This window comes from Capra hircus, chromosome 25 (genome assembly GCF_001704415.2).
Source record: "Capra hircus breed San Clemente chromosome 25, ASM170441v1, whole genome shotgun sequence".
NCBI lineage: Eukaryota > Metazoa > Chordata > Mammalia > Artiodactyla > Bovidae > Capra > Capra hircus.
The window spans coordinates 9,430,426-9,452,102 of record NC_030832.1 but is presented as its reverse complement, the minus strand read 5'-3'; the positions used below and the strand labels follow the sequence as shown (position 1 = coordinate 9,452,102).

At 51.0% G+C, this 21,677-nt stretch overlaps 1 protein-coding gene across 4 annotated transcripts in view; it reads right to left on the bottom strand.

The window, feature by feature from the left end:
* The window catches only part of CIITA (class II major histocompatibility complex transactivator), a 55,142-nt gene extending 35,095 nt beyond the window's left edge, over positions 1–20,047 (bottom strand). For 2 of the 4 annotated variants that reach the window (XM_018040957.1, XM_018040959.1), the window contains exon 1: positions 19,525–20,047. In XM_018040957.1, the coding sequence (XP_017896446.1) occupies positions 19,525–19,807 (283 nt within the window). In that variant the 5' untranslated portion in view covers positions 19,808–20,047. Of the gene's footprint in view, positions 1–7,014; positions 7,080–8,672; positions 8,867–19,524 lie in introns of those variants that run through there. The other 2 variants (XM_018040960.1, XM_018040961.1) reach the window with 2 other exon arrangements.

Sequence of the window (21,677 nt, the reverse complement as noted above, 5' to 3'; positions counted from 1 at the left end):
CAGTCCTGGGAGAGGAGATGAGAAAGTGAAGGACTTGGAGGTGAACAGGGAAAAGTGGGCATCGTCGGTAGAGGAGGAAGCCGCAGCCCTCTGGCCCCCGATGCTGGTCCAGCATGGGCGACCAGGAAAATGAGACAGAGAAGACTTCCAGAAACTGCTGGTGTCAAGACTTTCACTTCCCGGAGGGGCTTGACAGGGTCACAAGAGACAGAGCAGAAACTAAGGTACGTGGTGGCTGTGCTGAGGGACAGTGGGGCTGGAAGGCAGCTGAGGGTTCTTGTCACTTCTCCTCCAGGCAGGGAGATTGGAAGGTGTGCGTGTGTGTGTGTGTGTGTGTGTGCACGTGTGTGTGCACGCACATTGTGTGAGCATGTGATAGCAGCCAACAGGCCAGACAAGGAGAGGTCTGGAAATACTGTAATTGGTTGGATTTTGTGCCTGACTGAAACTGCAGGCTTCTCTATGCCAAAGGGGCTTGGCTTGGAGTATGGATTCAAAATGAAGGGTGAGGGATTTTCCTGGTGGTCCAGTGGCTAAGACTCCATGCTGCCAATGCCGGGGGGCCTGGGTTCGATCCCTGGTCAGGGAACTGGATCCCACAAGCTGCATCTAAAAGAGCCTGCATGCTGAAACAAAGGTTGAAGATCCCACATGCTGTAACCAAGACCCGGAGCAGCCAAATAAATACAGTTTTTTTTTTTTTTAAATGAAGGATGAGTTAGGCCTATAGACCTAGGTGTTTTGTTTCCTAAGACAATTTGTGTGTCTATGTGTATTGTTGCTGTTATTGTTCAGTCACTAAGTTGTGTCCAACTCTTTGTGACCCTGTAGACTGTAACCCACCAAGCACCTCTGTCCATGGGATTCTCCAGGCAAGAATACTGGAGTAGGTAGCCATTTCTTGCTCCAGGAATCTTTCCGGACCAGGGGTGGAACCCGTGTCTCCTGTTTGGCAGGCAAATTCTTTACCACTAAGCCACCAGGGACGTGTGTATGTATATGTGTGTCTTAATCACCATCGCAGTGTCTCCATAGAGAGTACACAATTAATTGTTGCCAAAGTCCCCAGTACTTCCCATTGCATTCTGCTGGGTCCTATTTGGCACAGTGATGACCCCTCAGGCATTTGAGTTGGCTTGGAGGCCTTCTAAGGTCTCTTCTCTCTCTGATATGCTGGAAAGATGATGGCTTGGGATGGATGGGTGACTGGGAGAGGCAGGACTGGATTCTGTCCTGCCCCATAGGGGCAGGATGCACAGGAGGGTGTCTTCCAATAGAAAGGCTTGGAGGGGACTGGCCCTGAATGCCCAAACTGGCCAGTTCCATAAAGGAAGGAGCAGGAAGCCTGGGGGTTGTGGTGTCTGGGTGTTGGGTGTGTTCCCTTAGCTCTGGTGCCAGCTCCGGCTGGAAAAGGATTAGGAAATAAGCTGTCTGGAGAACCCAGAGCACCAAGAGCTAAAGAGCTATTCTCCACTGGACCCACCTCACCCTCCTCAAGGATCTTGGTGGCTCCAGAGGCTGAAGCCCCACCCCCAACCCTAGCCTCTCTGCGCCAAGACCAGCCTGTGCCAGGATACAGGGGTCTCGGAGCAGGAATGCTGGAAGTGGAAGCAAGATTGGCTCCGCTCCTGGCCACAGCACTTCTCAGCAGTTGGAGGGAGCGCAGAGGAAGTAAGCTGGTGCAGCCATGGAGACTGCCGTGTTGACCACAGCCTAGAGAGACAGGATCCACACAGGGAGTCATGACTGAGATCTGGGCCCTGCTCTGCGTCTGACAGACTCTGTGACCCTAGGCAAGCCCCTTTCCCTCTCCGGTCCCCAGTGGCTTCGTCTAGTAAATAAGAATGTCGCGCTAGAATGTGTGTGCATGCTCAGTCGACTTGGTCAGGTCCGACTCTTTGCGACCCCATGGACTATAGCCCACCAGGCTCCTCTGTCCATGGGATTCTCCAGGCAAGAATGCTGGAGTAGGTTGCCATGCCCTCCTCCATGGGATCTTCCCCACCCAGGGATCGAACTCCTGTCTCACCCCCATGAGACAACTTGGTTCTGCTTTTCCCCATGTAGGGCTTGGAAATCTCCCAAAAGACTCCACAGAGACTACCTCTGAACCCTTGAGCAAGCCACCTATCTTTTCTGGACACCCTGGGGGACATCCACTTCATCACAACTTGGAAAATCTTGGAACTCGAACAAGACAAGCTCTGCTGATGTGTGCGCCTGTATATGGCACTGTTACTGGGGTCAAGAGGCCCGGGGCAGGGGGAGAGAAAGGGGGAAGGAGGAGAAAGCTTGAGAGCTACAGCCAGTGGAGGAGGGGGACTCCATGCTTGTCCAGAACACCAGCCTCCCCCACCTCAGCGTGGCCTTTCCTCTGCATGCCCCAACCTTCCCAGCTGCAGTCAGTGACCCGAAAAGGAGTCCAACAAGTTGTTCCTGGAAGAAAATCTGAGCCGGGTGCTGGGGTGGGGAGGGGAACGAATAGCCCCGTGGCTGCAGTGAGCAACGCCAGGCTCCCAACTCCAGTCCTAACCCCCAAATTGACCTACAGGTCAGTCGTGTCCGACTCTTTGAAACCCTGTGGACTGTAGTCCTGCCAGTCTCCTCTGTCCATGGGATTCTCCAGGCAAGGATACTGGAGTGGGTTGCTATGCCCTCCTCCAGGGAATCTTCCCGACCCAGAGATCAAACCCGCGCCTCTTACATCTCCTGCATTGGCCGGTGGGTTCTTTACCACTAGTGCCACCTGGGAAGCCCAACATGGCATCTAAGCCAGCAGCAGATGCTTTGCTGCGTATTGGAGACTCCAAGAGAAATACATTACTCACCAACCCTGGCTGCCAGTCTCTGACGACAGCTAGCAAGCTGGGCTGTGAATCGAAATCGCCTGAAGCGGGTGCTAGACACACAGCAGCCCACATCTGATCCACAGAATCTGGGGTGGGGTCTAGAAATCTGTATTTTTAAAGAGCACCACCCTTGGGCTCCCCTTCTCCCAAGACACACACCCTTGCCTTGCGGTGGCTGAAACCTAAGACAGGCTTTATTTCCAAGGCAGCCCGAGTTTACACTTGCCCAGTTTACACTTGCCTTTCAGTCCACATGGCTCTGCGGCTTTTCCTTCCTCCATGGGGAACTTCCAAACTCTGCATTTCTATAACCTTTCTACTTCTTTCCAGCTGGAAACCCTGGAATCAGATTGGTCCCCAATTCCTACATATTTCCTTCCAAATTCCCTCAGCACAGCCCCTTGACCTAGTACCCCACCCTCCTCCCAGCCTAGATTGTTACAAGAGTTACTAGGTCTTTCTACTAGCCCAAAGTCTCCCAAACTTCAAGCATTCACCTGCCTCCTTTCCAGTTTTTTGGTCATATCTGCATACCACCTGTTGTATAATTTACCTAAGCATTTTCCTTAAATCAACATAAAAAAAAATCCCAAACATTTATTTTAAAAGGAAAGTTTCTGGAATTGAAAGTAGCAATGCAAATGGATAGGTGCATGCGAAAGTTTGCAGCAGCCACTATTCACAAAAGGCAAAAGATGGGAACAACTCAAGTGTCCATTGACAGATGAATGGGTAAGGCAAATGGCCACACACTGGAACAGTATGCAGCCAGAACAAGGAATGAGGTTCTGACACATGCTACAGCAGGGTTGAAACTTCAGGACGTTATGCTAAGTGAAAAAAGCCGGACATAAAAGAACAAATATTGTATTAATATAATTCCACTTATATGAGGCACCTGGAGTAGTTGAATTCATAGAAACAAAAAGTAGAATGGTGGGGACTTGCCTAGCAGTCCAGTGGTTAAGAATCCACCTTGCAAGGCAAGGGGTACGGGTTCAATCCCTGGTTGAGGAACTAGGATATGACATACAAAGAAACGAATCCCGTGGGCATCAGCTATGGAGTTCGAGTGCTTTGGAGCCTGTATGCCACAATTGGAGACTCCATGTTCTGCATCCCCTGCATGCCACAACTAAGACTTGACACAGACAAATAAATATTTATTTTAAAAAACATAGAAGGGTGGTTACCAGGGGCTGGGGGCAAGGGGAGAATGGGGAGTTAGAGCTTAACGGGGACAGAGTTTCAGTTTGGCCCATGAAAAAGATTGGGAGATGGATGGTGGTGATGGGGCACAACATTAAGAACGCACTTTATGCCACTGAACTGTACACTTCAGAACGATTTTCTTGGTAAATTTTATGTTTAAAAAAGAAGAAAACTTTCTATCGTTATCTTGCATGAAAAACAAAAAGCAAAACCACTATCTCACTTGCTGTTGAAAACAAAACGCTATCAAATTAATGTCAACTGCCCTTCCACTTTGTTACATTAGTATTAGACTGCTGCTAACATGCCTACTCAGGCTTCCCTGGTGGCTCAGACGGTAAAGAATCTACCTGCAATGCAGGAGACCTGGGTTCGATCCCTGGGTTGGGAAGATCCCCTGGAGGAGGACATGGCAACCCACTGCAGTATTCTTGCCTGGAGAATCCCCATGGACAGAGGAGCCTGTCAGGCTATAGTCCATGGGGTCACAAAGAATCGGACACGACTGAGCAACTAAGCACAGCACAGCAACGTGCCTACTCACAAAAAAGTAGGATTAAAAGAGAAACAGAAAAGCTCCGATGTCTTTCCTTTGAGAACCAGTGTCAATCAAGATCTCTCTTGAGAATTGTCTTTGGACCACGGATCACCTGCGGATTCCCTGGTGGTTCAGCGGTAAAGAATCTGCCTGCCAATACAGGAGACACAGGTTTGATCCCTAAGCTGGGAAGATCCTCTGGAGAAGGAAATGGCAACCCACTCCAGTATTCTTGACTGGGAAATCCCATGGACAGAGGAGCCTGGTGGGCTACAGTCCATGGGGTCGCAAAAGAGTCAGACATGACTTAGTAAGTAAACAACAATGGATCACATATGTGTCAAAGCAAGGGGGCGTGAGCTCATGATGACCGCTCAGATCTCTCTATACAATCCTGCTAGAATCTATGAGGGTTACTCCGGGCACATGTGTATTCAAAGTGCTCTTGTGCAAGGCAGGAAATCATCAGGAAAGCACTCATATCTTATCCATCTTGTAGATACTTCTTGGAAGAGGAAGTCACTTACCCAGGGGGACTGATGCCAAGTCTGAAATCCAAGTCTGTGAGCTTCACCCTCTTCCTCAGGCCACCCGATCACCCAAGACTGACCCCTGGCCTTGGAGCAGGGCCCCTGTGCTAACTTTCTGATTCTACTCTTCTCAAGGTACTAGATGCCAGGTCCCTGCCATCAGACTTTGCTGTATCAACAAGCCTCCCTCTGACTATCCAGGCCCCGCCCTGCATTTGTGGAGGCTCACGCCTTGGCCCAGGTATCGGAGGACCTGGATTCAGATTCTGAATCTGCTAACAACTTGGCCACGGGGTCTTTGACAAAACTCCTTGGGAAGTCCCTAGAGGTTTGTAACATGGAGAAGGCACAGCGGTTGGACCACATCAGTGCCTTTCAACATACGTGTGACCTCTGGACCCCTGAAACAGGAGACACACACACACACACCACACACACACACACACACACACCCCACATACACACCATATGACCCCTGGACCCCTGAGATAGGAGACACACCCCCCCACACACACACACACCCCACACACACCCCCACACACACACCCACTGAGATAGGAGACACACACACACACCCACAAACACCCACACACACCCACACACACACCCATAGCCGGTTCACCTGCTATTGGCAGCCCGAGGGCAGCTCCAGCCAATGGGATCTGGGGGCGTGGTCTGGGAACCCGCCCTCTAAACCTCTTCCCCGGCTCACCAGCTCCGCCCTCCTCCAGCGGTTGATTCCCACGTGTGGGAAGCCTCGGAGCCCCTGGCTCAGTTGTCTTTGAGGACCCTTCCCTCCATATTCTGGAACCTTGGAGACCACGTCCTTGCCTAAGGCAGACTGGGATTTAGAAAGTGGTTTTCTGGGGTCTCATCTTCTCTTCCTTCATCTCCACCGGCCCTCAAGCAAGAAGCACTAATTTCTTTAGCCTTCTGACTGGCTGGGAATGGCATTTCTTTGGGAGGAGCGGGGAGGGGGAGAGTGGGGAGGCATATCAGTGCAAGACTTTTTGCCAAATTTAGGAACACCTGGCTGCAACTGGAGGTGGGGCACTTCAATCGCCTCCCATGTGTCACCTAGGGTGGAGAGAGAGGCTGCCGGACTCAAGGGAAAACCCCAGGTATTAAGGGTCCCAGACAGAGCTAGGCGTGGTGGGAGCCCCGCCCCAATCCCTCTCTTGGGGGATTAGTTTCCCTTAGTTTCTCGCCCTAGAAGACATGGCTTAGGACCCCAACTTGCCATAGAGATGCCAACGGTCAAGCACAGTCCGGGAATGCCCCTGCCCCTGAAGATGCTAAAAGAGAAGTGAGGATCCCTCCAAACCGCTGGTTAAAGGTCTCCTCATAGACCCCCGCCGCCCCCCCCTCAGCACTGGGGACCCCACTAATAGGACCGGGTACCCAGATTACAGAGTCAGAGTGGGAACATGACTCAAGAGGGAAACTGAGGCTTAGACAAACGCAGCCCGGGTCCTAGGTCTCGGGGTGGAAGGGAAGCCTCCGCGCGCCCCCGCGAGCATCTTCAGATTCCAATACGCTCAGCCCGTGTGGCTACCCAGCGTCTGGCCGCGCCGCTAGCCTGCTCTGCGCGCCTCTTCCGGTCCCCGTGTCTCTGTAGACTCTGCCCTTCCCTCCGGCTCTCCCGCCGCAGCTCCTGGGCTCCGGTAAGCTGGGCAAAGCAGCCCAGCTCCGGGGTCTCCACTCCCATTTCCTGCGTGGAATCCTTCCAGGGATGCTGGAGACGAGGGGTTTTCTGGGTGTGCACTCTGCACGTTTACAGTCCCCCGGCTTCCAGCCTTGCTGTGTGACCACGGGCAAGTGGCTACCAGTCTCTGAACTCTATTCCCAGCCCCACCTCGGGGGCAGCAAAGGGGCCTTGGGTTACCTGCCGCTGTTTCCCGGGACTCCTGTGAGCGCTGCCTTCTGCTTCTCCCTCCTGCCAGCTCTGGGGTTGAATGAGGGCGGGGAATGGCAGTCGCCGGGCCACCTCCTTCCACCCCTTCGGGGGGGGCCCCCGCCCCCCTGTGGCTGCCTTTTTTCTCTTTCACTTTCTCTCCGCCCCACGGGGCGTGAGCCACCCAAGCTGGGGAGAAAGCAGACTCCCAAGCCGCCCCGTGCTGCACCCACCACGTGCTTTCTCAGAAGCCCCTAGTCTGCCACCCACCGGAGCTCCAATCAGCCCCTAAAAATAGCCAGTGCTCTCTTGCCGGGAGGTAGCCTGCCCTTAGGCATTTGAAACACAGGCCCTGATTAGGAGGAAGCTGGCCTTCCCTTTCTCTCCACTTCAGCCCCACCTAGAAACTGACAAGCCATCCCTGCAGGGCACAGGGACTTGCTAGCCCAGCCACTCGCTCTGGAGAAGCCGGCTGCCCTGGGAGGCGGAGAAAATCCCTCAGGTAAATTCAGCCCTGGCACCTTGATTCCCCACCCCACCACCACCACACACCTCCTGACAGCTTTCTTCCCCCCCTTCTTCTTCCACAGGTCCTGCACCCCCGCTCCATCCACCCTGAGGCCTTGGAGAGGTCACTTCCCTTCCCAGGCTTGGATTATCTGAAATTGAGGGGGGGGGGGCTTCAAGGTGACTTCTGACCTCTCTCTGTCCTTAGAAAACTCTCCCTGCCCGAGCTCCCGCTGCTACCATCAGAGCCAGCAAACATCAGTCTGCAGGTTCAGAGGAAGCTGAGCATTTATTTCAGCAGCGTCTGACCAAAGATGCCTCATACTCTCAACCACACAACAAAGGTAACACCAATAATATTGGGTCCTGTGTGGATCTTCAGATATTAAAATAAACCTGGTGCTATGCTAGAACCTTGGATTGCTCACCTTGGTCTTGGAATGAAAGTTTCCCCCAATCCTATTTAACAGCCCAGAAAACAGCCCAGACTCAGTATAGGCTGGGGACCCTGTGTCACTTGACACCCAGCCAGGCAGCGCAGCTGGGGTTCAAAGCTGCACGCTGCTTTCAGAGCTGATACCAGATGTCTGTTCTTTGTTGTCTCTCACCATCTGTCCCCTGTCCCCCACTTATTCCACAAAGAGCCAGTTGGAAATGGGGGAGAGGGTAGCATCGGGCCAGGTGCCTGGCTACTGCCCACCAGGCTCAACGTCTAGACTAATGGGCTGACTCTGGCTTTGGTGTCCCTGCTTCCTGGGGATGGGGTGGGTCTGGCAGGGGTTCCACCCTTCAAGGGCACCCCTCAGTGTTTACCTGGCAGAGAGAGGACCTTGCAGTTGGCAGAGCCTGGCCATCAACACTGAGAGCTAATGACACGCCCCCTGGAAGTCAGCCCTCTAGTACCCTTCAGGCTGATCAAGTCCTTTTACATTCCAGACACCTGAGTGAAACTGCAGGTCCCTCAGTGGAAGGACATGGCAAACCACCTCACTTCTTCCAAAAGCCCCAGCAGGCCAAAGACTCCTTCCCGCCATCCTCACCCTCCTAGTTCAGAGCAGTGTCTCCGTTTACTTGGGATGGCTGGATGTCACCCTAAATTAAGAGGTGTTCTCAGCCCCAACATCCCCCACCCGCCTTTTTACCTTGGGGCTCTGGCAGGTAGGACCTGGCAGGGCGTGGAGCCAGGCAACGCATGGTGTGGGAAACACAGGGAGGCAGCAACTTCCGGACTCTGGCAGCCCCTCCTGGTGCCCTCAGCCTGCCCAGCGATGTCTTCAGGTGCCCAATTCAGGAGCAGGCAGCCTCATCTCTGGCCAGTCTCCCTACACCTGGTCAGGAGCCCGCCAAGACTAAGCAAACATGCAAAAGAAGCAAGTAAGGGACCAGCAGAAAATTCTCGCCTTACCAGGTGATCAGCGCTGCCAGATTTCTCTCACTAGGCACCCTCTGATTTGCCCACGCTCCCTTAAACACTCCCTGTGCCTGATGTTAATTTCGGTTCCTTGTTGTGTACCAAATGGGGTGATGACCAGGAAAGATAGTGAGTTGACTGTTGGAGTGTCTTCAACACACTGACATTCTGAAACGGTGTTGACAACGGTGGAACCACGCTGGTGCCAGTTGCCAATATATGCCGTCTTCTGTAGGGTGGGTCTAGGGCTAGAGCCTCACAGATGCCTGAAGACAAGCTGAAAGCCCCTGCTGAGTTCTGCAGACTCCCTGGATTCCATTGCCATCCCCCACCCACACAACAAACTGCCCTGAATTTCCCCAGAGAAAGAGTCCTCCACTCATTATTCTTATTCCAAGACATTGGATTAAAATATAAATTACATATTAGAAAGTGTTATCCCAAATATGATATACTTAGACACACATAGTTTGGGGTACCAGATAAATGCAGCAGAGAGACTGTCACAGGAGAAAGTTAGTGCCTTTTCAAGGTTCTGCCCAGGTTTCTGGAAGCCTCCAGAAGAAAGTCTCAGTTTGGGGGCTAATGAACTCTTAACGCCTCTTCTAATGCATCAAGCTGCAAGCCGTCAGTAGACAGCAGTGTCTGGCCAGAATGCAATGACAATACTCTGCCCTCCTGTTTCATAGTTACCTTCTGTGTGTGGCATTCTATTTCATTTATGTTGGACATAAACTTTCCTTGGGAAATAAAATTGAAGGATAAACGTGAGTAGTTTGAAAACAACCTAAAAACCCAAACCTCTCACGCTAATAGTAGTGTGCGTGTGTGCTAAGTCGCTCAGTCGTGTCCAGCTCTATGCGACCCCATGGACTGTAGCCCACCAGGCTCCTCTGTCCATGGGATTCTCCCAGGCAAGAATACTGGAGTGGGTTGCCGTGCCCTCCTCCAGGGAATCTTCCTGACCCCAGGATCGAACGTGTGTCGCTTATGTCTCCTGCCCGTTGGCAAGTGGGTTCTTCACCACTAGCACCACCTGGGAAGCCCAACAGCAGTGCAGAGGGTACAGAACAATTATGAGGTTGGTACCGAAATGAATGACGTTTTGGAAACAATGACTTCGGTGCCTCAAGCATTTTTATGGAAAGAACGCTGAATTGGGAATTTGCAGCCCTGTGGTCCAAACCGCAGGGTTGCTAGCTGATGAGTCACCTCGGACCCCTCACTTCTGTTGTGTGGGCCTCAGTTTCTCCGTGTGTGAAGCGAGGGCAATGATGCGTATATTTGTATAGTGATTATTTTCGAGGCAGTTTCTGCTTTCAGAAGTTCCAGGAGGGGAAGTAGGCAGACACGTGAGCCTGCTGAGAATCAGTGTGAAACAGTCTTGTTCTGTTAGGCTAATAAAACAGACACGATGAGTATTAGACATCCCAAGAAGTTTCAGCTTCCTATGACCTGGCACACCTGGCCATTCCATGAGGACAACTTCTGTCCTCAGAGGGAGCCAGCTCTGATGGCTGGGGCTACGGCAGCTCTGACCAGCTTCGTGGCCAGGCCAAGCTTGGAATGAGAGTCCGCCGGGTCTGGGGTGCATCTGTATGGATGCTGTCATTTCTCACCTGGTCTACCTGCTACCTGGTCTCTCTATGTCCTTCTTTACCTGCCCCCACCCCAGACCCATGCTCTATAAGACCCGAATCTGATCACGCCTGTGTCCACACAGGTTTCTGAGCTGGGAGGGTGACACGTGCCAGCCTGCGTTTTGACTGATGGCAGGTGCCATCGATTGGTACCAGGAGAGCTTCGAGTACAGAGCCGGGAGAAGAGTGCCATGGAGCCTTGCCAGGTGCTGAGAGGGGTCCGAATTCTAGCAAAGGCAGTGGAGATGAGGAGATGGGCACTGAGGTGAAGTGACAAGCCTCCAGGACTGGGTAGACAGGCCTAGGAGGGGGCCGAAGGGTTAAGCCGACAACAGGGTCTCTCCCTATTAGAGCATCTAGCATTCCTGCTGAAGCTCCTCTTCAAAACTCCCCCAGAGGCAGTGACCACTCATTCTCTTGAGCCCAGGATAAAACCAATTCCCGCTTGACCAGGGGAGCCCTCTCAGTACTTGCCCCAGGCACCTGAATTTCTTTGTCTCAAGTCAGAATTCAGCATGACAAAGCTACAGGCAGAAGCCCTGTTCAAGGTACCAGTCTGGGGTCCCCAGCCAAGCAGAGGAGATGAGATGAGGGGACTTGATCTTGCAGGTAGGATTAGCATCCCAGAGAGCTTGCCATCCCCTGCGGCAATCTCTCCAAACAGATCTTGCTCAGTCCTACCTGCTTCAGTTCAGTTCAGTTCAGTTGCTCAGTTGTGTCCAACTCTTTGCAATCCCATGAATCGCAGCACGCCAGGCCTCCCTGTCCATCACCAACTCCTGGAGTTCACTCAAACTCATGTCCATTGAGTTGGTGATGCCATCCAGCCATCTCATCCTCTGTCGTCCCCTTCTCCTCCTGTCCCCAATCCCTCCCAGCATCAGAGTCTTTTCCAATGAGTCAACTCTTCGCATGAGGTGGCCAAAGTACTGGAGTTTCAGCTTATCTCTGCTCAAGCAGGGTCCCCATCCCATCCCTCATAGGACCACCCTCCTGCCTCCTCCTGTCGGACTGCATTTTAGTCACCCTTCAGGGCCCGCTGTCGTCAGCCTTCCAGCTAACAATAAATACCCTTCTGCTTTCCTCTTTTTAGCAAACTTGCAACCATGGATTTGGCAATACATCGTGAACTTCCTATTTCATGAGTATGGCCCCGCTGCCTCTGATGAAGTCATAAAGTCCTTAATGTCTGTCTTAATGTGTTTGACTTTGTTTTTGAAAAGGACGCCAAGATTGGTTGAGTGAATGGTTGGCGTTTAAATTTGATTAAGGCAGACAACCTCTAAATGGATGGAGAGTCCTTCTGTACTAGGTTGTAAGCATCTTTTTTCACCCTTGTTGGTGACCTGCCTCATTTCTAGCAGATGCTAAATAAATGCTTAAGGGAGGGGAAAGTAAGGAGGTGAGAAAGCAAGGAAGAGAGATCAGACAAGAGGCGGGGGAATAGAGAGAAAAAAAACTAATATGAAGGCAAATTAGGAGGTCAAACCAGTCAATCCTGAAGGAAATCAATTCTGATTTGGAAGGACTGATGTTGAAGCTGAAGCTCTAATCCTTTGGCCACCTGATACAAAGAACCAACTCATTAGAAAAGACCCTGATGCTGGGAAAGACTGAAGGCAGGAGAAGGGGACAACAGAGGATGAGATGGTTGGATGGCATCACTGCTGGATGGGCATGAGTTTGAGCAAACCCAGGGAGGTAGTGAAGCATGGAGAAGCCTGGCGTGCTGCAGTCCATGGGTCACAAAGAGTTGGACACAACTTAGTGACTGAACAACATCAAGGCAAATTAGGCAGGTCGGAAGGTATCTGAGAACATAGACCTGTTCGTGGGTAAATGTACAAGTGGATTAGTTGGTAAGAAGGTGGGTGAATCAGCTGATACATAAATATTTGGGCAGTCAGAGAAATGAAATATTGACAAGCTGATAGAATTAGATAGTAGATGTAAGTTGATCAATTGATTAGTAGATTTTAGTATGGTTGGGGCTTCCCGGGTAGCTCTGGTGGTAAGGAGCCCACCTGCCAATGCAGGAGATACAGGACATAAAGGTTTGGTCCCTGGGTTGGGAAGACTCCCGGGAGGAGGGCATGGCAACTCACTCCAGTATTCTTGCCTGGAGAATCCCGTGGACAGAGGAGCCTGGCAGTCCAGAGGGTTGCGAAGAGTCAGACAAGACTGAAGCGACTGAGCGCTCACAGCAGGCAGTTGGGTAGACCGGGTAAGTTTGAGAGCAGGCAGCGGGAGAGACCAATAATTGGAAGTAAGGACACAGGTGAGCTGCTCAAGGGAACAAAGAACAAAACAGTCCCTGGCTGAGTCAGGCGCCAGACAGGGAGCCGAGCCGAGCATAGAACAGGCCCCTGGTCAACCCCGGGAAAACCCATGGGGACTTGCCAACTTCCGGTTGTAGGTGTTTCTGCTTCTGCGGCTCATGTGGGTGAAGGTGAAGGAAGTCTGGCTGCCTGGGAAGCCACTCAAGGTGAAAACCAAGTGGTCCTTGCCAACACATCTCCTTCCAGGAGTCAGTGGAGACTCGCTGACCAGGGATCAGAGCAGGAACGGGTTTGGGAAGGAAAAAGGGGTAGGAAGAAGGGACGGTGCAGCCTTCCTCCCCTCTGTGTCTTGGCTCAGGTGACTCTCATCCTAAGGACCAAATTGGGAAGGAAGTGACAGGAAGAACTTAGCAGTCTGCGGTATGTCCCTCCCTTTCCAATAGATCAGGCAACATCCTAGAAGGAAGTTTTGCTCTGTTTCCTAGAACAGAGTTCTCATGGGCAAAACTACCACACTGTGAAAACACAGAGCGACAAAACAATGAAGGAAAGCCAAAGGCAACAGAAAGATGTAAAGCTATGGCGGGGTGTCCCACAGCCTCTGAAAAGGCTCGCCCCAAGAGCACCGCCGCGCCTCCGCCCACAAACCTGAGGCCGGCTGGCTCTGACCTTGCCACCGGTCATCCCTCCATTCACCTTGAGTCTGTGGTTGCCCCGAATGCCACCCTGGAGGCTGACGAGTCAGAACGAGCTTTCCTCCTGGCAGCACTGCGTGTGTTTTGGATGACGTCACTGAATTCTTGGAATAGCTACTCTGGATGCGAGTATCGCCTGCATTTTCCAGATGGGGAAACCGAGGGATCCCAGGAAGGGACCGGCATCATAGCCCTTGGAATCAGGGAGTCACAGCTCGCACCGAGGCTGGCTGAGGCCACAGTATATGTGCTTAACCAATGGCAATGGCAACCCACTCCAGTACTCTTGCCTGGAAAATCCCATGGACGGAGGAGCCTGGTGGGCTACAGTCCATGGGGTCGCTAGGAGTCGGACATGACTGAGTGACTTCACTTTCAATTTTCACTTTCACACATTGCAGAAGGAAATGGCAACCCACTCCAGTGTTCTTGCCTGGAGAATCCCAGGGACAGGGGAGCCTGGTGGGCTGCCGTCTATGGGGTCGCACAGAGTTGGACACGACTGAAGTGACTTAGCAGCAGCAGCAGCAGCAATGTGCCAGCTTGAGGGTGGGAGTCACGTTAACTCTCAGATGCGCATAGCAGCCACATGCTCAGCACTGGAGTAGGTGTCTAGGTGTGATGTGGAGCCCCAAAGAGACTGCAGACTCAACTCCCTGGTTTATCCTCCCCCCAGTCCAATGCAGGAGACATAAGACAAGCAGGGTCAGTCCCTGGGTCAGGAAGATCCCCTGCAGAAGGAAATGGCAGCCCACTCCAGTATTCTTGCCCGGGATAGTTCCTCCAGTATAGAGGAGCCTGGTGGGCTCGTGTGGGTCCATGGCAAAAGAGTCAGACACAACTGAAGTGACTAAGCATGCATGCCTGAGCGATTGAGCACAGCACAATATGTGTGCGTCCGACATTTCTAGAGTTATCTATCTAATGCCAAGCGCTTCCTGGGATAGTTTCTCAGATACCATCTCACTGAACCCTTGCTATGACCTTGGGAGGTTTATATCATCACTCCCATTTTTAGTGATGAAAAAACTGAGCATCAGACTGGTTCAGGCATGTGGCCGAGGTTACGCAATTTGTAAGCAGCAGGGCGTGGCTGCAGGGCTAGAGCTGTTCAGCCTCCAGCCTCGTTCTCCCTCCATCACTGCCATGCTAAGTCTCTCTTCTCTGGCCTCTGATTGTCCTCCAGGGGTTGTCACTCACTGTCCCCAGTCAGGTAGCTGAGTTCTGTCCAGACTCTTGGGCCTCCACCGAGGTTGCTGGGGGCTGGATGCACACGTGCTTTCCTGTGCAGCAGAGTCAACCCCCAAAGTGCGCTTCCTGCACAACTGCAGCTGAAGCATTATCATATCCAAAGGTGACTTCTGAATCATCAGGCTCGTTTCAGTTTGAAGATGGTCAGCCTGCTTTGGGTAGACTTACGGTATCCCTTTGGGTTATTCAAAAGAGGCAGCCAACCAGAAAGTGCAACGAGTGATCTGGGCCCATGAGATCTAATAGCCACCCCTCCCCAGGCCATGATCGAGGCGACCATTCACCTCCCTGTGCCTCAGAGTACTCATCTGTGGAGTGAGAGTAATGGTAAACATGAGCCATCCACACACTCATTCATCTCCCCACCCACCCATCACCCAGCCATCTATGCACCTACCCATCAACAATTCTCCTATCCTTCCCACCTACCCACCCACCCATCCATCCACCTAACCCCCTACCCATCAACCATTCACCTATGCCCCCACCCACCTACACACACCCCCCATCCACTCATCACCCAGCCACCTACCCACCTACCCTCCCATCACCCACCCACCTATCCACTTCCTTACCCACCCACCCATCCATCATCCATCCTATCCATCTACCTACCTATCAACCATTCACCTGTGCCCCCACCCACCTACCCACACATCCCCCACCCACCCATCACCCAGCCACCTACCCACCCACCACTCATCACTCATCCACCTATGCACCTACCCATCAACCGTTCATCTACCCGCCCACCCACCCATCCACCTACCTACCATCCAGTAGTCTAATATTCAACACACACACATTGCACACCTATCCTTTTCCAGGCATTATATTAAGTGTTCATGATACATCTGTGATAAAAGCATAGATCCCTCCCCACAGGGTGCTTATTTTCCAGAGAGAGAGTCAGACAATAGGCAGCAAATAAAGGAACCTGCCTGAGGTCTGATGGTTAGGACTCTGTGCTCACATTGCCAAGGGCCCGGGTTCAGTCCCTGCTCGGAGAAGTAAAATCCCCCGACCCGTGCAGCTTGACTAGATAAATAATCAACACCAAACATTATACATAAGTAAAGAGTATCGAAGGTAAACCTGTCAGTGTGGGGAGTGGTACGCAGAGTGTGGAGGGAGAGTTGCAAATTTAAATAGGATGATCAGGGTAGGACTCCCTGAGAAGGTGACACTTGAGGAAAGAGCTAAAGGATTCAAGGAGGATGGCCCAGAAGATACCTGGAGAAAAGAGTGTTCAGATGGAGGCAACAGCATGTGCAGAGGTCCTGTGGCAGGGAGTGCGCTCACCTGTCCCAGGGACCCCAAGGGTACCAGCATGGCTGGAGAAGATAAGCCGGCAGGAGTATAGGGTGGGAGCAGAGCAGGGATGAACCAGATTTTGAAGGGCCTCATGGGAATCGTCCAGATTTAGCTTTCCTCTGAGTGACACGGGAAGCTGGTGCAGGGTTTAGGGCAGCGGAGGGTGACGATCACGATAGGGTTATAGAGAGAGTTACAAAAACTTCATACTCTGATTTCCTTTTCTGAAGCCCTGTTGAAACTCAAGTCAGTACCCTTTATTTATACAAACCACACACTTCTCCTCTCCCTGTTCTCCTTGTCCCTGTCCGAAAGCTGCTCCCTCTCTGTGCCCCCTGGCTGCATCACTGCCCGTGGTCCTTACAGCTGGAGTCTCTCAGGCCTAGGAGGAGCTGGCCTGGAAGAGGGTGGCAGGGGAGCAACAAGGAAAGGAAGCAATTTATCCTTCCTTGTCTCCCAGGCTCCTGAAGACCGCACGGAGCTCAGTTCCCTTTCTAGAGTCACATGGCATCAGAAATAAATATATTACATCCCCTGGGAGGAAACGGAGTTTAATAACAGGAACCCGCCCTCGAAGCGAGAGGGAGGGGCAGAGGTGTGGGCAGCCAGCAGAGTGGAGGAGGCTGCAGTTTGCAGAGGGTGTGTCAAGGAGAGAGGAAGGCCTTGAGACCCCTGAAGTTGGCGTCTGCCCCTATAGCAAGACTGCGTAGGCTATGTGTGTTCTCTGCAGTTTCTTTCCTCTGCATCTCACAGTTTCCAGAGTGCAGGTTTTTTGCCTCCTTCCATAGGTTTATTCCTGGGTATTTTATTCATTTTCATGCAATGGTAAACAGAACTGTTCCTTTCATTTCCCTTTCTGATCTTTCACTGCAGAGAAATGCAACAGATTTCTGTGTGTTAATTCTGTAACCTGCAACTTTGTCGAATTCATTGATGAGCTCTAGTAGTTTTCTGGTAGCATCTTTAGGAGGGACATGTACACACTGCGTATTTAAAATAGATAGCAGACAAGGAAATCAACCCTGAATATTTCTTGGAAGGACACTGCTGAAGCTTCAATACTTTGGCCCCCTGATGCAAAGAGCTGACTCTTTGGAAAAGACCCTGATGCTGGGAAAGATTGAAGCAAAAAGAGAAAAGGGCGGCAGAGGATGAGATAGTGGTTAGATAGCATCATCGACTCAATGGACATGGATTTGCACAGATTCCAGGAAATAATGGAGGACAGACGAGCCTGCTGCAGTGCAAGGGGTCGCAAAGAGTCAGACACAACTTAACGACTGAATAGCAACAACAAGAAGAACAACCTACAAGGACCTACCGTATGCCGCAGGGAATTCTGCTCAATATTATGCAACAACCTAAACTGGAAAGGAATTTGAGAAGAGTAGATACATGCATATGTATCCCTGAGTCACTTTGCTGTACGCCTGAAGCTAACACAATATTGTAAACCAACTACACTCCAATATAACATAAAACCCAGAGAGATGTTGTGGGGAGGGAGGGGGGAGGGGGGTTTATGTTTGGGAACGCATGTAAGAATTAAAGATTTTAAAATTTAAAAAAAAAAAGGTTTTAAAAAGACCCCGTAAGTGGCTTGCACTCCCATTAAGAAATCAGGGAGGTCATTCAGGTGATAGAGATGTCTCAGCACCCCAGGGGTCTTTTAGGAGGGGGAGAGTAAAAGATGTGTTTGAGGAACAGACAGAGATGATCTGGGTGAGACTTCACCCAGGAAAACAGCCCACCCCTTGTAAACACGTATCTTGGCAGATGAGTTGGAGAAATGCCTACACTTCCCTGGAGCCCATGGCAAAATCATCAAGAGGCTGTTTAGCCCTTAAGACCAGACTGAGCCACAAGTGTGTCTGCCTTCAAATCCAGCCTCAACACTTCCTGCTTGGGGACCGGAGTTGGTCACCTCTGGGCACTCTCTGACTTTTCTTCCTGTGTAACATAAGGCTGCTGCTGCTGCTAAGTCGCTTCAGTCGTGTCCGACTCTGTGTGACCCCATAGACGGCAGCCCACCAGGCTCCCCCATCCCTGGGATTCTCCAGGCAAGAACACTGGAGTGGGTTGCCATTTCCTTCTCCGATGCATAAGATCATTAAAGGGTTAGGGTGGATATGAGAAAACCCACTGGCTTAGGTGTGCCTGGCAAGCAACTAAATACTCAATAAATGTGAATTGTGATTATATCAAGTTGTAAGTTACTCCAAAACCATAAAAGGACCAAGGACTAGAATTTATGGCATCAGCTCACAAAATTGGGAAAGCACAGGTTTACGTAGCGGAGGCTGAAAAGTAAGTGTCTCTAGGAAGAGTGTTGTTAGTGGGAATTCCCTGGTGGTCCAGTGGTTAGGACTCCACACTTCCGCAGCCAGGTTGTGGGGGGCAGCCTGGGTTTAACACACCTGGCTCGGGGAACTAAGATCCCTCAAGCTGCGTGGCATGTCCAAAAATAAAAATTAAGAAGACTGTTGTTTGCAACAAAGTGAGAACCTTCTTGCAAGTGGGAAAGAAGACTGAAAATGTTTGAGGAGCCAAGGATGCGAGTGGAAATGGTATGGCATACGCTTTTTTTCCCTCTTTAAGATGAATCAGGAGTCAGCGGTACCCTTTAAAAACGAGACACTCCCTCCAGCTTGGTTCCTCTCCTCTCTCTCTCTCTCTTTCTCCCCCTCTTTCTCTTTCTTCCTCCCTCTCTCTCTTCTTTCCTCCCATCCTTCCTGCCTTCTTCTGTCCTTCTGTCTACCTCCCTCTCTTTCTCTCCTGTCTCTCCTTCCCATTCTCTCCCTCCCTGTCTGTCTCTCAGTTTCCCTCTCTCTCCATGACCCGGATGCACACACAGGGACGTGCATACACTTGCACACACACACTCCCACACAAACATGCACCTGTGTTCACACACACATGCTCACACGCTCATGTGCACACACAGCAATCTCTGCTCTCCAGCTCTTCAGCCCTTCCTCTCTGTGGCAACCTATGTCTTCATCTTTGAGACACACTGATTGTGCCGGCATCCGTCTTTCCCACTTGCAGGCAGTGGCTGATTTGTCCATTTGTGCCCTTCACCAGTGCCTTGCACATGCCTAAGGTACCCAGGCAGCTCAGAGAGCAAACCCAGTGGGCATTTGGCTGCGTGCCCCGGGGACGGTTTACTTTTAAGCAGAGTGGGAAGCACACTGTTCCGCCAATGCTCTTGGCATCCCAGCCTGAGCTCTCTGAGCACTTGCTGCTCCTGTCAGCTCAACCAGAGACCCCGATTCCTATCCATTCTGCCTTCGCAGCTTGGGACAGAGATGAACATGAGGGATTCAGAGATTAGAGGGAAAAGCCCTGAGCTGCTGACAGCCAGGCATGGCTTCACGAGAAAAAAGGGATGGATGGCAACTTACCACCAGGGTCCTTGTAGCTAAGGTCCCTCTCAGCTGTGGGGGCCTGCAGCCCACTCCAGATCCACCCCAAGAGGGCCAAGTCTGGGTCTCCTTTCTCCAGCAGGGTCAAGGAGATCTTCCTGGCCAGAGCCTCATCATCAGACTCATGGAGCAGGGCATAGTGGTACTCCCTGGAGAGGAGCTCTTCCGCCAGCAGGTTGTCCAGAAGCGCCTGCACTTGGCTTGGCCGATGGCTAGAGAGCAACATCCGGACCCGAGTCAAGATGGTCTGGAAGTGATCCATGGTAGCGCTCAGATGCAGGGCAGCTCCCCTGGGCCAGCGCCTGGTATCTCTGCTCACCCGGCTTGTAGCATCCAAAACGTGAAGTGAAAATCAGGATGGGGGAACCTCTGCAGCTTATTCCTGCTAAGGAGGATTTCCTCATTTGCACGTTAGGCTGGTGTTGCCTGATGAATTGATGGAAGTGGGTTCTGGTCTTGATTTAGACCCATAGATACGTGCATACCGTGGGTGTGCATATGCCAAAGAAGGTCACGGCTCTGTGGATTCCTTTAGACCCAATCCAGTATTTACTAAGAGGAACAAGGCTTGCCTCTTTGAGGACCTATAAGGTGATAGGCTTTCTCGGATGTTGCATCATAACAAGAAGGCACTGGGGCATAGCAATTAAGCAGTTGGGTTTGGAGCCAGTCTGCTGGGTTCAAATCCCCAATTACTTGATATTTGGCAAGTTACTTAGCCTCTACTTGCTGCCATTTCTCTATCTGAAAACGTTACCGAGTCCAAGCTCACTCTGCTCGTGGCAGGACAGGCCAGCGAATCCAAGAGGCGAGGTATTGAGGCAAGGAATGAATACAGCTTTATTCCGAAAGCCTGACCGAGAAGATGGCAGACTAACGGCTCAAAATAACCATCTTGTCCCAGTCTGGATACCAGGTGCTTGTATGTATCAGAGATGGCAGGGAGGTGAGGAAACAGAGTAGAGGCCATTTAATCTTATAAGTGTCTCCTAGAAGGGCAAGCCTCAGGCAGGGAGATGTGTTAATTTTTTCCTTCCTGCCATCTACAGGTGGACAGGGTTCTGAACAGAGGCATTTAAGTTTAACAGGCAGAGGGGCAGGAGTCTCTGAGGCAGGCCATTATGTGTGATTATAATAACAAAAGCAGCCAAAGACACAGATCTTGCATGGAAGAGTCAATTTTGACTCTTCCCTGTTACAAAAACATGGAGTGATAATAATAGTATTTACATCTTAGAGTTGTAGGGAAGAGTAAGCGAGATAACGCCTAGGGAGTACCTAGCGCATCATCCACGACTTGATAACAGTTCAATAAATTTGAATTCAATAAATATGAGCCATTATGATTATTGATTAATCATGCAAGCAATTGTGTCACCTTGGGCTCAGCCTCATTAAACCTCAGGTCCCTTCCTCTGAAAAATCTCCCAGTAAAAGTAATTCAATCTTATCAGGTTTTTCTGAGGATTAAAACAGGTAGTATGTATAAGGGGCTTAGCGCTGGTCCTAGTAAGCACTTCATGAAAACTGACTATATACTAATATTATCCCCAATTAATAACACGGAAAACAGGCTTTGCATAGGAGCCAGTCTGTTGTAGGATTCGACCCTGAAAAACCTCAGCCCCCGCTTTTTATATCATAGCTGATTGCTCTTCCAGAAACACGCTGTGACCTTGTTTCCTTTCCTGGCCTCATTTTACCATCTCTCAGATGGGACCATTTGCATTGTTCATTTCAATGAGACAAATAGGGATTTCCACTTCCAGTATGTGTGAGAGTTCCTATTTGACCAACACTACCACAATGACAACTATAAACTCTGATGGCTGGGAGGCGGAGGAAAGTATAAAAAACAACTACCTGAAGGCCCTGGGGAGCAATCAGAGCAGGCAGACGCTGGACAGAAGTCAATAGGTGGAAGACAAGAATATTACTGGTGAATTCCCAGCTCATTAGTTTAGCTCAAGGAGGTCTTGGTTTGTGTTCTGCAGGGCAAGTAAAATTCTGTTTGGAAAAAAAAAAGGTTTACTGCCCCGAATAATCAGAGGACAAAATTTGAGATAATAATAGTTGCTGGAAAGTGGGAGTAGAAATTCCAAGAAGAAAAAAAAAAAAAAAAAAGAAATTCC